This window comes from Chelonia mydas, chromosome 2 (genome assembly GCF_015237465.2).
Source record: "Chelonia mydas isolate rCheMyd1 chromosome 2, rCheMyd1.pri.v2, whole genome shotgun sequence".
NCBI lineage: Eukaryota > Metazoa > Chordata > Testudines > Cheloniidae > Chelonia > Chelonia mydas.
The window spans coordinates 86,306,739-86,322,841 of record NC_057850.1 but is presented as its reverse complement, the minus strand read 5'-3'; the positions used below and the strand labels follow the sequence as shown (position 1 = coordinate 86,322,841).

The 16,103-nt window shown below is 45.6% G+C and overlaps 1 protein-coding gene across 10 annotated transcripts in view; it reads right to left on the bottom strand.

The window, feature by feature from the left end:
- Window positions 1–16,103, bottom strand: part of MTCL1 (microtubule crosslinking factor 1) — a 175,179-nt gene that overhangs the window by 39,020 nt on the left and 120,056 nt on the right. For 5 of the 10 annotated variants that reach the window (XR_005224366.2, XM_027824780.3, XM_037892843.2 and 2 more), the window contains 3 exons: window positions 15,691–15,804; window positions 13,097–13,327; window positions 11,625–11,813 (listed from right to left, as the gene is read on the bottom strand). Coding sequence is in view for 9 of the 10 variants with exons in the window: in XM_027824780.3 (XP_027680581.2) it covers window positions 11,625–11,813; window positions 13,097–13,327; window positions 15,691–15,804 (534 nt within the window). In the remaining variant the exon portion in view is untranslated. The remainder of the gene's footprint in view (window positions 1–11,624; window positions 11,814–13,096; window positions 13,328–15,690; window positions 15,805–16,103) is intronic. The other 5 variants (XM_037892841.2, XM_043539863.1, XM_043539865.1 and 2 more) reach the window with 2 other exon arrangements.

Sequence of the window (16,103 nt, the reverse complement as noted above, 5' to 3'; positions counted from 1 at the left end):
CCACTGTACAGAAGAACAGAGGAGTCCCAACTGGTGCATAGCTGACCTAAGATCAGAGAAGCACAAAGGTAGCTTAAAGCTACTGTGTGTGCCTGTCTGCTACAGCCAAGGATCGGTCTGTGTGAGAAGGAAATAAGAGTTCACAGCAAGTTTTCACCATCAATGATTTTATCTGCATTCTGAAAATACCTCACCCCCCAAGGAAGTTCCCAGGAAAAAATAGTAAATATTAATTAAGTATAAAGACTATTTGAATGTGTAGTTATAAACCCATGATCTGACCACTCCCCGCCCCCGGATTTCATTTAATATTTTAGCAGCGGTCAGGGAAGTGGCAGCAGCTTGGTCTAGCAGGGAGTCACAAACAAAAGGTCAGGAGCAGCCACAACAGAGGAGATCTGAAGAAACATGCTTCCTCTCTGTGGTCCTCGAGCCAGGCAAGAGTGGAGCTGGATCTTGGTGCAAATAATTCTAGTACATTTAAATACTAATTACTATTCCTTAAGGCTTTTTTTAAAACCAAGCTTTGAAAGAAAGACAAATATTGTATAAGCCAAAAATATAACTGGGGATTTTGCTTGAACCTCCAGAGCACAAAATATGAATATATTTGTTTTTAGTGCACTTTTCTGAGGGAGCAGAGATAAGTAAGCTCTCTTCTTTCCTCTCCCCTGTTCTCACACCACCCAGGAGGCATTTCACCCCTTCCACTCAACCAACATGACCCCTTCCCTAAGCAACACCCACCAAACCACCCACTCACACTCCCCTTCAAGCAATATTAAAAGTCCCCCTCCACTGGGTTGCCAGCCTCACGCTCCCTGCTTGCCTCCCTGCTGCCTTTCTTCTCTGCTCTTGTACCATGTTCCATGTCAGTTCTTCCTTGCCTGAACTTTTGATATAACCCAGGCTGGTTCCCAGCCTGAGAGAGTAAGTCAGCATCATGGAGAGTTGGATTATGTCAGGAAGGACAAGCTGAAGTAAGAGTCAAATGGGGTGTGAAGAGAGAAGTAACAGAGAGGATTGCTCCTTTCAAGAGTCTCTGTCTATCTGGTCTCCCAGGAGCAAGAACCAACCCCTCCCTCCTCTCCAGCGATCCTCTCCCCCACAAACGTTAGGAAAATGGCCAATCCCTAAGGCAGGGGTGGGCAAACTTTTTGGTCTGCGGGCCACAGCAGTGCTGCAAAACTATATGGATGGCCGGGTAGGGGAGGCTGTCCCCCCGCCTCCTAACTGCCCCCTCCCACTTCCTGCCCCCTGACTGCCCCCCTCAGAAGCCCCAACCCATCCAACCCCCCCTGCTCCTTGTCCCCTGACTGCCCCCTCCTGGGACCCCCGCCACTAGCCGCCCCCCAGGACCCCACCCCTTATCTAATGCCCCCTGCTCCCTGTCTGCCCCGACCCCATCCACACCCCGCCCCCAAACAGGCCCCCTAGGACTCCCATGCCTATCCAACCCCCGCCCCGTCCCCTGACCCTCCTCAGAACCTCCACCCCATCCAACCTCCCCCTGCTCCCTGTCCCCTGACTGCCCCGACCCCTATCCACACCCCTGCCCCTAATCGCCTTCCAGGACCCCACCCCCTATCCAGCCCCCCTGTCCCCTGACTGCCCCAACCTCTATCATCACCCCCGCCCCCTGACAGTCCCCCCAAGGACTCCCACACCTATCCAACCTCCCCCTGCTCCCTGTCCCTGGACTGCCCCGGGATCCCCTGCCCCTTATCCAACCCCCCCCCCACTCCCTGCCCTCTTACCATACCGCTCAGAGCAGCAGGAGCCCACAGCCCCGCCGCCTGGCTGGAGCCAGCCACGCCGTCATGCTGCCCGGCAAGAGCGGCGGGCCAGAGAGCTGGTGGCGCAGTGCACTGAGGCTGCGGGGGAGGGGGAACAGCAGGGGAGGGACTGGGGGCTAGCTTCCCCAGCCAGGAGCTCAGGGGCCGGGCAGGATGGTCCCGTGGGCCGGATGTGGCCCGCAGGGCCATAGTTTGCCCACCTCTGCCCTAAGTGCCTGTCTTCACTTGAAGACTAACCAGCATTTTAATGGTTAAGGTCATCATTCTTAAAAGCAGCTGTTGATTTGGGGTGCCTCCATTTTTGAGTGTCTAACATCCCACATGTCTCAAGGTAGGCAGCAAAAACAGAGCACCTACAAATAGAGGCCACTCTTCAAAATTATGACCTCGGTGTTAAGAATTCTCCTCCATGCAATTCCTCTTTCGAGAGAGGGGTGGGAAAGTCTGCAGCAGCAGGAGATGCTGAAAATGCCAGCCAGCCCATAAACCATTAAACATGAACACGGGTTACTCGGAGTTATAGTAAATCCCTTTCCAGACCTGCTTCTCTCAGTCACACACATTATTATAGGAACTCCCTCTTAAAAGGAAGTGTGAAACCTCCCTGGTCCAAATCCAGACCCCCATCATCTCTGCACTGTCCAGCCTGAAACTCCAACCACAGCGAGGAAATGCAGTCTTGAGAGAAGACCCCCCTCCTACCCAAAGCACTTGCTACTGAGCTCTGTTCCCTCCAGAGGCGCTGGAGCTGTGGCTCTAATCCCATCAGCCACACATATATACACTGCCATATATCCAGAGCTGGAAGTTTCTCAAGAAAGCAATATTAAAGGACAACTTCAAACTATACCAATGCAAAGGAAAGATAGGAAGAATAGTAAGAGGCCAATATGGCTCCCTCAGGAGTGCTTTAATGACCTAAAATTCAAAAAGGAATCCTACAAAAAGGAGAGGTATGGACAAATTGCTAAGGAGGAGTAAAAAGAACAACACAAGCATGTAGGAACAAAATCAGAAAGGCTAAGGCACAAAATGAGTTATACCTAGCAAGGGACATAAAATGCGATTAGAAGAGGTTCTATAAATGCATTAGAAGCAAGAGAAAGATGAAGGAAAGTGTAGGTCCTATAGTTAATGGGGAAGGAGAGCTAATAACTGATGACATCAAAAAGGCTGATATGTTTAAAGTCAGTTTTGCTTCAGTCTTCACTAAAATTATTAACAAGGCGGAAGGAACACAAGCCAAAGCAGGGGAAAAACAGGTTAAAGAATAGTTAAACAAGTTAGATGTATTCAAGTCAGCAGGACCTGATGAAATTCATCGTAGATTACTTAAGGAAATCTTGGAACCATTCTAAATTATCTTTGAGAACTCCTGGAAGATAGGCGAGCTCCCAGAAAACTGGAGAAAGGGAAATAAAGAGGACCTAGGGAATTATAGACCAGTCAGCCTAACTTTAATATCTGGAAAGATACGTGGAACAAATTATTGAACAATCTACATCAATTCATCAGCATCTGGAGGATAACAGGTTACAAGGAATAGTCAGCATGAATTTGTCAAGAACAAATCATGCCAAACCAACCTCATTTCCTTCTTTGACAGGGTTACTGGTCTAGTGGATAGGGGGCAAGCAGCAGATGTGATATATCTTAATGTCAGTAGGACTTTTGACACAGTCCCACATGATATTCTCATAAGCACACTAGGGAAATGTGGTCTAAATGAAATTACTATAAGGTTGGTGCACAACTAGTTGAAAGACAGTACTGAAAGAGTAGTTACCAGTGGTTCACTGTCAAAAGGGAAGGGCATATCTAGTCTCAGATAGGTCATTCTTGAGTCCAGTATTATTAAATATTTTCATTAATGATTTGGATAAAAGAGTGGAGAGTACACTTATAAAATCTGAAGATGACACTAAATTGGGAGGGTTGCAAGGACTGGGAGAATTGGTCAGTATTGAAGAAGAAATTCAATAAAGGTAAGTGCAAAGTTCACTTTGGAAGTAAAAATCAAATACAAAGCTACAAAATGGAGAATAACTGGCTAGAAGGTAGTACTGCTGAAAGTGATCTGGGAGTTATAGTGACCACAAATTGAATATGAGTCAACAATGTGATACAGCTGTGAAAAAGGCAAATATAATTCTGAGGCGCATTAATTGGAGTATCATGAGAAAGGCACGAAAGGTAATTATCCTGCTCTGCTTGGCACTGGTGAGGCCTCAGCTGGAATCCTGTGTCCAATTCTGGGCACCACACTTTAGGAAAGATGTGAACAAATTGGAGAGAGTCCAGGGGGGAGCAACAAAAATGATAAAAAGGTTTAGAAAACCCGACTGATGAGGAAAGATTTAAAAAACTGGGCATGTATAATCTTGAAAAAATAAGACTGAGGGGGAACCAGAGAACAGTCTTCAAATATATTAAGGGCTGGTATAAAGAGGACAGTGCTCAATTGTTCTCCATGTCCACTGAAGGTAGGGCAAGTAGTAATGGGCTTATTATGCAGCAAGAGAGATATAGGTTAGATATTAGGAAAAACTGTCTAGCTATAAAAATAGTTAAGATCTGGAATATGTTTCCTAGGAAGGCCGTGGAATCCCCATCACTAGAGGTTTTCAAGAACAAGCTGAACAAACACTAGTCAGGGATGGTTTAGGTTACGTGGTCCTGCCACAGAACAAGGGGCTAGACATGGTAACTTCTCAAGGTCCCTTCCAGCCCAACATTTCTAGATTCTATAGTATAGAATAGTGAGTGTGTCTTTAGAGAGGAAGTACTTCCCTCTAGGGTCCCAGAATGGGGGATGTTTGTTCCCAGGGCAGACTCTGTGGAACAGGCATCCTACAGCATCGTGGCTGACAGCTCTAAAACAGGATCTTTAGGGTCAAGTGTTGGCTTCTTGAGGCCTGACTGGATAACTGCATGTTCAGGGAGGTTTGCAGGCTAACTTCTTTGAGGGAGATGTTGACAAAATGAACCACAAATGAGCTACGTGTTCCTCAGTGGCTTTTAGCAGCTATGAGTGGCCAAGATCTATCTCACATGTTGCATCCAGACATCTCTCAGAGCTTCCACGGAACTCACTTTTGGTACTGAGATTCCATTAGGGAAAGTGGGGTGACACCTTCTTTGCTCCAATTTTATCACTAATAAATATGTATCGTGACAAAGTTCCTGCTCTTGGTGGGTCTTGGCTTAATGGCAGATTTGCTCGCCTTGGAGCTCCACGGCAGCCCTCAGCTTGGCCGTTTTTCTGAACCCACAGTCCAGGTCGACTCCTCCTGTGTCTGACTAGGAGTTGGGAGGATCTGGGGGGAACCTGGGCCCGCCCTCTACTCCGGGTTCCAGCCCAGGGCCCTGTGGAATGCAGCTGTCTAGAGTGCCTCCTGGAACAGTTGTGCAACAGCTACAACTCCCTGGGCTACTTCCCCATGGCCTCCTCCCAACACCTTCTTTATCCTCACCATAGGACCTTCCTCCTGGTGTCTGATAATGCTTGTACTCCTCAGTCCTCCAACAGTCAACGTTCTCACTCTCAGCTCCTAGTGCCTCCTGCTCCCAGCTCCTCACACACACACCACAAACTGAAGTGAGTTCCTTTTTAAAACCCAGGTGCCCTGATTAGCCTGCCTTAATTGATTCTAGCAGCTTCTTGATTGGCTGAAGGTGTTCTAATCAGCCTGTCTGTCTTAATTGTTTCCAGAAGGTTCCTGATTGTTCTGGAACCTTCCCTGTTACCTTACCCAGGGAAAAGGGACCTACTTAATCTGGGGCTAATATATCTGCCTTCTATTACTCTCCTATAGCCATCTGGCCCAACCCTGTCACAGTATTAATGAAGGATTTTTAAAATCTGGAATAATTTATAAACTGAAGTTTATATTGGAAATTCTGTAGTGTGTATAGAGTCAGGGCCAGATCCTGCAAGCTCATGGAGTTCAGTAAGAGTTCCAAGTATAGAGGGCATGCAGTGTTGTGCCCTACTTTTGCAGCAAAATTGACATTTTGAGCCAAACATATAATAGTGTATCTGAGAGCAGAATATGGCTCTTACAGAGATCTAAATTGGCTACAGGATCAGAATTAACCTGCAACAAAGTTTCTCTTTTTTGTATTAGAGAGTGATATGACCCTTTCTTGCCACTTAGCTGGAAGCCCAATAGCAGTAGACCATTTTAACTCTTAATGTATCTGTCAAATACAGAGTGCTTGGAAACTGAGGAGTGTGGTATATGCAGTGCAGTATAACAGACAATGAAATGCAGGGTAGCTCTTGAAATAAGTAATATTTAGCAAACTTACTATTCTTGCAGTAATCACACAATACGTATTTCCTGGTTAGAAGGTAGAAAACTTGTTTGCCCTCACAAATCCACCGGAGCCCCATGCAGTATTCATTAAAAATATCTGCTTCTATCAGCAGGGGTACTGAGACATGATTTGTTACTATGAGTCATTTCCTTAAGTGAGATTGCTGGAAATGCTGAATTAGAAGAACACGTAACACTTACAAAAATGAATTATATGCATGCTACTTACCACTGTTGCCAATTTAATTGACATTAATCTCAGAGCAATGATTCTTTCAGAGAGGACATATTTTATTCATATATTCTTGATTGGTGAGATTGCTGTCTAAGGCTGTACTTGAAAAGCTAATATATGGCTGAGGCTTATTGAGATGGTACTGGTTTATATTTATTTTACTCATTCGTAGACTAAATTAGTCTACAAGATGAATGCAGTTATATGATATGTTTATAAGCATCTTTTCAGTGCCCTGTCTCAGCCTCATTCTCGGGAGGAGACCATGGTGATACATAAGGGACTGGTGAGCTACATTCCCAGAAAGGGCAGCTTCTGACCTCCAACAGGATGATTAATACTAAACCCTTCCCAAGTCAGACATGCGAGTGCTAGACTAACCAAATGAATAAAATCTTGGTAGCGCATTTTACATGAAAACATCTACTGGACAAAGGCTCTGGGTATCTTTCACTACATTGTAGCTAGAGAATGGAGTTTTCAGTTACTGAAGGTCAAAAAGCAAAGGTAAAATGCACCCCAGTTGTTCATAGATTGTAAGAACTGTATGCAGCTCTCTATAGACCATACTTTTGCGGTTTCGTGTGTGTTGTGTGTGCGCGCACACAAAAACAGTCTAAGCCTTGAACCTAAGAAGTAGGTGCAAGAGTCCTGTAAACCCCCTAGAAACAATCCTAGTCTTACTACAGGATGGAGACAAACTGTTTCCTATAGTGGATCTATTAGATCACACAGCCATTACAAATACTGTACTGATAGTGTAGGACCAGATCATGCCCTGTAGATCCTCACATAGCGGGGGCCTCTCTGAGCGTCGACGCCCTTCAACATGAATGGAAAGCATGCCCCCACAGCACCATGGCCCCTCCTCTCCAGACTCCATGGAGAACTTGGACAGTCTGCAGACCTGGGGATGGTAGAGGAAGTTAGAGGGAGAAGAGTAGGGAATGCAGACACACCTACCCTTCCCCAAACCCTGTGGAGATTCCAGTGCGAAGTTAATACAGCCTGAGACAGTATTCATTTTCTTGCAGACTCCCTCTACCCGTGGTTTCCCCCGGTCCTCATTCTGTAGTGTAGTGGGGCAGCTGCCCCACTCTGGCACGGAAGGGGTTAAAGCAAGCCAGAGAGGCTGTACAGAGCCCCAGCAAATCCTGGAAGGGCTTATTGGGAACCAATCAAGTGGAGGCTTGAAAGCAGCCTATCAGGGCCAGGCTTGGCCCTATAAGAAGACTGCAGGCCAGAGAGGAGCAGAGTCTCTCCCTGGAGGGTAAAGGGAGAAGAACCGGCTCTTAGAGAGAGAAGCACCTAAGACAGGGCCGGGCCGGGCCGGGCCAGCAGAGGCTGGGGGAGCTCTAGGCTGACGCTGCCAGACTGGGGCCCTGACACAAAGGGGCAGAAAAGGTGCTGGGGATAGGGGGAAGTGGCCCAGGGAAGCTGGCAGTAGAGGAGAGTTGGAGGAGGGTAGTAAGTGGCTGCCACTAGAGCAGGGGTGGGCAAATTATGGCCCAGGGGCTGCATCTGGCCCATCAGACATTTTAATCCAGCCCTTGAGCTCCCGCTGGGGAGTGGGCTCTGGGGTTTGCCCCACTCCACGTGTGTCGTGGCACCGTCTGGCTCCCGGAAGCAGCAGCATGACCCCGTATGGCTCCTACACATAAGGGCAGGCAGGGGGCTCTGCACACTGCTCCTACCCAAAGCACCACCCCTGCGGCTCCCATTGGCCGGGGACTGCAGCCAATGGGAGCTGCAGGAGCAGCGCCTACAGATAGGGCAGTGTGCAGAGCTGCCTGGCCGCGCCTCCAAGTAGGAGCCGGAGAGGGACATGCTGCTGCTTCCAGGAGCTGCTTGAGGTAAGCACTGACCAGAGCCTGCACCCCTGACCCCCTCCTGTGCCTCAACCTCATGCCCTAGCCCTGATCCCCCTCCCGCCCTCTGAACCCCTCGGTCTCAGCCCAGAGCACCCTCCTACACCCCCAGCCCCTCATCCCCAGCCCCACCCCAGAGTCTGCAACCCCTGCCAGAGCCCTAATCCCCTGCCTCACACCCCAACCCCCTCCACAGCCCAGAGCCCCCTCCTGCACCCTGAACTCCTCATTTCTGTCCCCAACCCAGAGTCCGCACCCCCAGCTGGAGCGCTGACCCCCCTCTTGTACCTCAACCTCCGATTTTGTGAGCATTCACAGCCCGCCATACAATTTTCATACAGATGTGGCCCTCGGGCCAAAAAGTTTGCCCACCCCTGTGCTAGAAGGTCCCTGGTTCGGGGCTCAGAGTAGTGGGCGGGCAGGCCTGGGCCCCTCCCCCACTTCCCAGTGATGAGGGTGGCTAAGCCAGACTGCAGTTTGCCCTTGGAGGAAGGGGCTAGACTGAGGACTCCAGTGAGCTATTGAGGCGAGTGATAGAACCAGAAGCTGCTGGTCCCCCGGAAGTGGGGGAGAGCCAGTGGAGCAGGCAGAGCCGGAGGGCAGTGTCCAGAAGCGGACGGCATGGTCTGGGAGTGATGAGGGTCCGACTGTGAGGATGGTGGAGAGCAGAGAGTAATGGTGGACGAGACACCACTAGCGAATGTGAAAGAGCTAATTCCCAAATGAACCACCAGGAGGCGCCGCTGTGGTGAGTCTGTTACGCCAGCCATAGGCTGGGAAGCACACAGCAGCGTGGTTACAGTAGCATTTAGCTCACTGAATATGCATCTTCTGCTAGACACAACATTCTACTGTGGTTCCACATAATGGAAGGTCTCTGTTTTAGCCTCTTCCTTTTTAAAATTCCAAGGAAATTTCTCACAAAGAATTATGTTAAAAGCCTTAACTCTACCCCCTTTGGAGTATCCATTATCCATATCCAGTACACAGGTTAACAAAGTGCACAATGCACAAGGCAGGGCTATCTGGTAAATTAGATGGGGTCCTGCACATTTCGTCCTTATCTCCAAAGTTCTCCATGGCCTGGACCCAGAGTATCTAAAAGATAGTCTAAAACTCTCTCTCCAATAAGAGTAAAGCTTGAACTTTCTCCAAGAGTGGTCCAAAACTGTGGAATCAACTTTCCCAAGAATCAAGGACCATCACAAATCTCCCCACCTTCCACTCCAAGGGCAAGGCTCATTTCTTTGACCTTGACTTCTCTAACAAATACATAGCAATGCATCATATAAACAAAACAAGCCACATCCTACCAAAGCAAGACACTCCATTACACACCACTTCTTTCTTTGGGGAGAGGATGAGGGAACAAACTACATGTGACAGTTGCGTAGTCACATGGCTTAGTACACTACTGGAAGGTGCTCAGATAGTTTGCCGATGACCACAGTATAAAAGCCTGTACAGAATAGAATAGAATTTAGGACCAATTTCTATTTGCAATTACTTAATATAAATCTGAAGAAATCAGAATTTACACTGGTGTCATAGGGGACAGTTGGGTTCTCAGTGGACAGGATGACTGGTATGCAGCAAATGAAGGCAGGAATATGAAGTGAATTAGGCAGAGGTATGGTCACTGCTCGGTGAGCACAAAAATAAATGTTGAATAGCTGTTTAATTTACCACAAACTTTCCAAACTGAACACTGAATGAAGCATGAATCCTGTGGAAAAATAGTTATGTGATCATGTAACTATAGACAAAATACATCAAAATGAAGGCTAAGATTTTGTCACAGATATTTTTAGTAAAAGTCACGGACAGGTCATGGACATAACAGAAAAATTAATGGAAGCTGTGACCTGTCCCTAACTTTTACTAAAATATCCCTGACAAAATGGGGATCTGTGGATCCCCACACTACCTCAGGCAGGGCTGCTGCAGGGACTAGGAGCAGCTGGAGGCTGCGGGGTACCCCTGCTGCCTGCAGCTCAGGGCGTCCCCCACTGCTCGCGGGAGCTGGAAGCTTCGGGGGTTACCCGCCACCAGCGGGGGCCAGGAGCTTGGGTTCCTCTGAAGCAGCCTGGAGCTACCCGCCACCCCTGACAGCCCACAGCAGTTGGGAGCTCAGGGTTCCTGAGCCGCCCCGGTGGCAGGGAACTGGGGGTTCCCCACTGCTGCCCACCAGGAGCTGGGGGGGGTCTCCCCCGTTGCCCAGAGTGGCTGGGAGCTCGGGGTTCCCCAACTACGCCGCTCCGGGCGGCAGGGAGCTGGGGGGGGTTCCCCCATGCCAGCAGCAGCAGAAAGCTGGGGGGTACCTCTGCTGCCCGTGGGAGCTGGGAGCTCCAGAGGCGGCGGGGGTACCCCACAGCAGTCTGCCCCAGCGGGCGGTGGGTTACCCTGCAGCTCCCAACCACCGCAGGTTGGAATCACAGAGGCTGCTGAAAGTCACTGATTCTGTGACTTCCGAGACCGCCGTGACTAAATCGCAGTCCTAATCATAATCACAGAATATCAGGGTTGGAAGGGACCTCAGGAGGTCATCTAGTCCAACTCCCTGCTCAAAGCAGGACCAATCCCCAACTAAATCAAGTAATGCACATCACAAGGTATCAGAGTTAAATTAGAGCAACATTTGTGTACAAAAGATGGAAGTTAAAAGGAATAACAACTTACTACATTTTGTTTTACTCTCCTACTGGAATACTTATTAATACAAAAGAATATACAATAACAGTTAAGTTTTTACTCTGTTTAGTAATATTCAATACTTAGTCTTTGAGCCATTTAAAAATATATTCCTAACTTGAACCCTAACTGCTGATTTGATTCCATTTATTGTAGATTACATTCTTCATATTTGCCTAGTCCAACCCCAAGGTAGGCATGACACAGGAGATCGTGGGGGGCGACCGAATAGGATTTGCCTTTAGCCATTTAAAAAGGATGTCCAATAATGTAACAGAACTTTGGCATTACTTTTCCTTCATTTTTAAGGAAGACATTAAATACATGTGCCAGATTCTTAAAATATTTAAATGAAATAAAAAGCACCCCTCCTTTCTAATGGCTAGATGGTAAAATGCTCAGGAAAGATGAGTCTGTAAAGTCTGCAAGCCATCAGATATTGATATATTTTTCTGGGCAAGCAGCCACAAGAGGAAATGGGATTTTTCACTCCTAGCATCTGTCAAGAGGACAGTAGTAATCACATGACTCCCTATTAAATATAGATATAATGGATGAAACCCATTAAAGTTGCTGTGTAGCTAGGATTGAAGTTGTGTACAATTCTAGGTACTTAGATAAAACAGAACATCAGCAAAACAAAATGAATGCCACTAAAAAACTCTACAGCATTAATTCCCAAGGCATGATGTGTAACTCCCTTCTCGTGTGATACCTGCTTTTGATGCCGCAATAGTTCTGCAGTCTGCAGCTGTGGTCCATGGTCAGTGCTCTCCGCTGTGGAATGTTGGGAATAATCCGTCAGTGCAAACACAACGTCATCCTCCTCCTCATCTCGTTCTGGGTCATCTCCCTTTCGTTCAGACTGAATGCCAAATTCCGGTAGGGCACTGAGGTGCTCAATCTAAAATGGCAAGAGAATGAACTCCACAGACACTGTTCCTGTATTAACTGTGCAGTGACCAAAAAAAAAAAAAAAATCTGCTGAAGGCTGGAGAAAAGGGATCTCCTTGTGGGTTGCAATTTATTAAGTCACATTCTGTATGCCAGTGAGAATGTTATTACACAACATAACATGAACACAACCTGACACACTGAAATCACTGAAGCCATAGAAAAGATGTTTTGCTATTAGGTGTGGATTTAGTTTATGCAGAAGCAGAAGAGCATTGCAGCATCTATAAATGGTCACTCCTGTCTTGAAGATTATTCATTCGGCCTAATTTGGTAGCACAAACACCTGCAGCAACTGTAGGCCAGGAATCAGTTGGTGAGGGATAGCTCAGTGGTTTGAGCGTTGGCCTGCTAAACCCAGGGTTGTGAGTTCAATCCTTGAGGGGGCCATTTAGGTATCTGGGGCAAAAGTTGGGGATTGGTCCTGCTTGGAGCAGGGGGGTTGGACTAGACGACCTCCTGAGGTCCCTTCCAACCCTGATACTCTATGATTCAAATGCTGAAAGAAAAGGCACCATGGACAGGAGGTACATAAATATTAGCAATACATGAAACAATTACTTGGAAGGTGGTTTTGGAATATTATGAACTTGAAGGATACTTCTCCCCTCCCCAGGAATTTTGGTTAGAGCAGCAGACTACGAAAATGCCTTTCTCCCAGTCATTTTATTTAATAAGGCCAAGATTTCCCCATGTGTATAGGTGGTTCTGGGTGCCTTCTTTCAGAGTGGTGCTTACTGATGGATGAATCACTGCTGAATTCACACAAGAAGCTGTGTGACTCTACTGCCAGTATGAAAACAGAGCACCTCTTCATCTGTATTCCTGAGGGCTTTTTGAGGAGTACACTGTACATAAACGTGAAAAAAGCAACATCACTCAAACCATCCTAACAGATTTTAATCCATTAGCCCACTAATACACTTATTGCTCCATATAATTGTGCTAGCTGGGGGGTTTGTTTTAAAGATGAGAGAGCAATAATTCAGAGATGTCATATGGGTTATCCCTCTTTACAAAATGATTTTTAAAAGGCCAGTAACTTTAACTTCAAATTCCATTTCAGTCCCTTTTAAACTCATGATTATGGAGGGCTGGTGCGGCTCCATAATTGGTTGAGTTGAGGTTTGCATGCAAAACAGGGATATCTGTATATTCATTTTGCTCATGACAGAACTAGAAACTCCACTCATCTTTGCAGTTTCACTCCACTGAATAAGACGGGCCTGTTACCTCCAGTATGTCCTCTCCTTCCTCTTCTATTTGCTTGCCTTGCTGCCAGTGTTTCAGCAGCCACTTCAGTTTCACATACAGCAGGAAGGTATTCTGCTTGAAATGCCTGAGTTCTTGCTGCATCAAACTTTTCTCCTGACTCCAGGTCTTCTCCTCCAATTTATTCTGCAAAGTCAAGCTCTGCACCTCCAAATCTTTCCTCCGCAAGGTCTGCAGATGCTCCTCCTCCAGCTTTAATGGAACCACACACACACAATATCAATCGGGTGCTGCTGATGGGTGAGACAAACTGAAACCTCTAATTTCAATCAATATTAGCTACTTTATTTGGCAAGAGCCCTGACTTTTGAAGATTCAAAAGACCACAGCTTACAGCCCTCAGTTAATTAACCATATGCAAATAACCTGCTGAGGGAATGTACACAGTTAATTCACTTTAAAGATGCACAACAACAATGCTGCTACATAAAACATGTTTATGTCCAACATACTTTCCTTCCACTCTTCATTGCATCTTTTCAGTATGTTCCCTGCGTGGACTTGACCCTAAAACTGCTTCATTCAAAACTCATTTGATGACTGAATTTCTACCTCCTCCTATAAAATGAGAGTATAATAATCCCTACAACACACAAGAATTTCAATTTTCCTCCCCTCCCTGCGCAATCACTCCTTTTGTTAAGAATGTATCTTCATCTCACTCTCAAGAAACAGAGCTCCCTTGTCTTTTATATTAGCTATCAAACACAAGTCTTGGCCTTTTTACATTAGCACTGAGGATTCATACTTGAAGGGCTGTTTGAGCTGCCTCATGATGAACTCCTACAGTTTCTGCACAAGGCTGAAGCATAGATGCACACTGTGGTTGAAGATACAAGCATACTGAGACTCAGAATAGTCTGAGTTCCAACCCCATAAGCACCAAGAATAGCTCACAGTCTCACAGTTTGCAATTTAAACCCTATTATAATTTATTTGACACTAAACATCGGCCAGAAAAGTCATTCTTGAGTGCAACGTCTTACTGTATAAGTGAAAAACAGGCAATGGATTGATCTGGCACCAATAAGAGTTACATAAATTACCTTTCAGCAGTCACATATTCCTACATGAATGCCAATATATTTCTGTTTTAACTGAATGCGGATGCTTACTAATGAGGGAAAGGCATTTAGAAAAGGAATGCAGAGCCATTGTTTATAGATGCCATTTCATATTATTTTGTTTCCTGTCATATCATGAGTCTATTAAATAACTGCCTCTCTTGTTGGTTACCAATCCAGTACAAATGAAAGCCATAGTAAACTAGCCATTACAATTCCTTAAACCATACAGAATATATCCTGCAACAAACACCTCATAGCTATAGAGAACACTTGGAAGGTTCATCTTCAGGAAAGGGGACAGAAAACCAGACCAATAATTCCTATTACAAATAAAATAAAATAAAATATGCATCTAATTACCCCTAAAACATTCAGAATCCTATTTGCGACCTCCCATTCCATGACAAGCACTTTACTAAATAATGAACCCTTTTAAAAGTTTTGGACCTGTCATAATGCAAAGACACAGCACCTATGCAGATAAGCTAACAAAATCAGTTATCCAAAATGCACATACAACCTGTTACCTCTTCTGTTAGAGGGATTTTGGAGTAAAACTGGCTTATTAATAAATACTCTCAGTAATAGTAAACCCTTGTAAATAAATTCCTGATTAAATCAGGAATATTTACCCACCAATATGCAATTTACAGGTTTATAATCGACCTTAAAAGTAGTTTAAAACAAAAATGGATATTATGGGCCAAAAGTTGTGTGTACAACTCCCAGTCGTGCACATGGAGTTGCATACGGAGGGCAGACTTTAGTCCATTGCCACTTAATGTTGCCAGAAACATATAGTAAAAAGGAAACTATTGTAAGGTTAATTTTTGAATGTGTAAATGAATATAACTTGGGTTAACAGAGCCTTGTTCCATTGAACTGAAATGGAGATTTGGTTAAAAACAGCCAAGATCTATGAATCCAAGTCTTCAAAAAGGTGGGCAAATATAGCCAATTTCAAGATATGTACACTGAACATGAGCAATAAAAGACAGGGAAGGAAAGCATTGAGAAATAAAGAGGTCCTGATTTTCATCTCCTGTACACTGGTGTAACTCCACTGACTTCAGGGAGCGTCTGATTTACACTAAGTGAGACAAGAATCAGGCCTACAACATCCAACTGTGCTCCTGGAGTTCAAGCAAGTGCTGTTCCACTGTCTCATGGAGAGCTGAAGGGGTAAAGAAGCAGCAGCCACTTCTTATGTGATCACAAATGTAGCAGCTCATGCAGGTTTTTTTGGCTGATTTCTCTAACAAGAAGATACCCAGGGACACAAAGATACAGAAATTAGGTCAATTTACATTCAACCAGCTTCTAGATTCTTCATTTCCTCAGATGAGTGAAAATAAATAACCAAAGTTGACGCTTTTGGGAGTGAATAGTAGTAACATGTAGACATAATTCCCTTGTTTTTGACAAAAAACGTTTCATTGTGCAGGCTCTGGCCAAATGTCTGTACCAGTGGATGGGTTTTGCATTTACCTGAATGATCCTCTCTGTAAACTTTTCTTGCTCCTCTTGGTGAAGTCTCGTCTCCTGCTCAAGTTGAGCCTGTATCGATACATTCTGTACAGGTAAAACATGGGAATCCCTGAGCTGATCAGTAGGACAAAGGGACATGTTTAGTGGAAAGTGTGTGTTAATGGTGTAAAAAAATCTGTCGGACAGACATCTTCATGATTTACAGTTATACATACAGTTATAAGCAAAGCAGGATGTGCACATATGTAGCAATGCCTTAAATATGTGTGAGGATTTCTTATGTGGCTTCCTAATAAAATATAAAAATAGGATCTTAATGTTGCATGTTGTATTTTCCTTTCAGGCTTGATCCTGCTGCCCTTAGATAAGCAGTGTCATTGAAGTAATTGGAACTACTACAAGGTTACAGAATC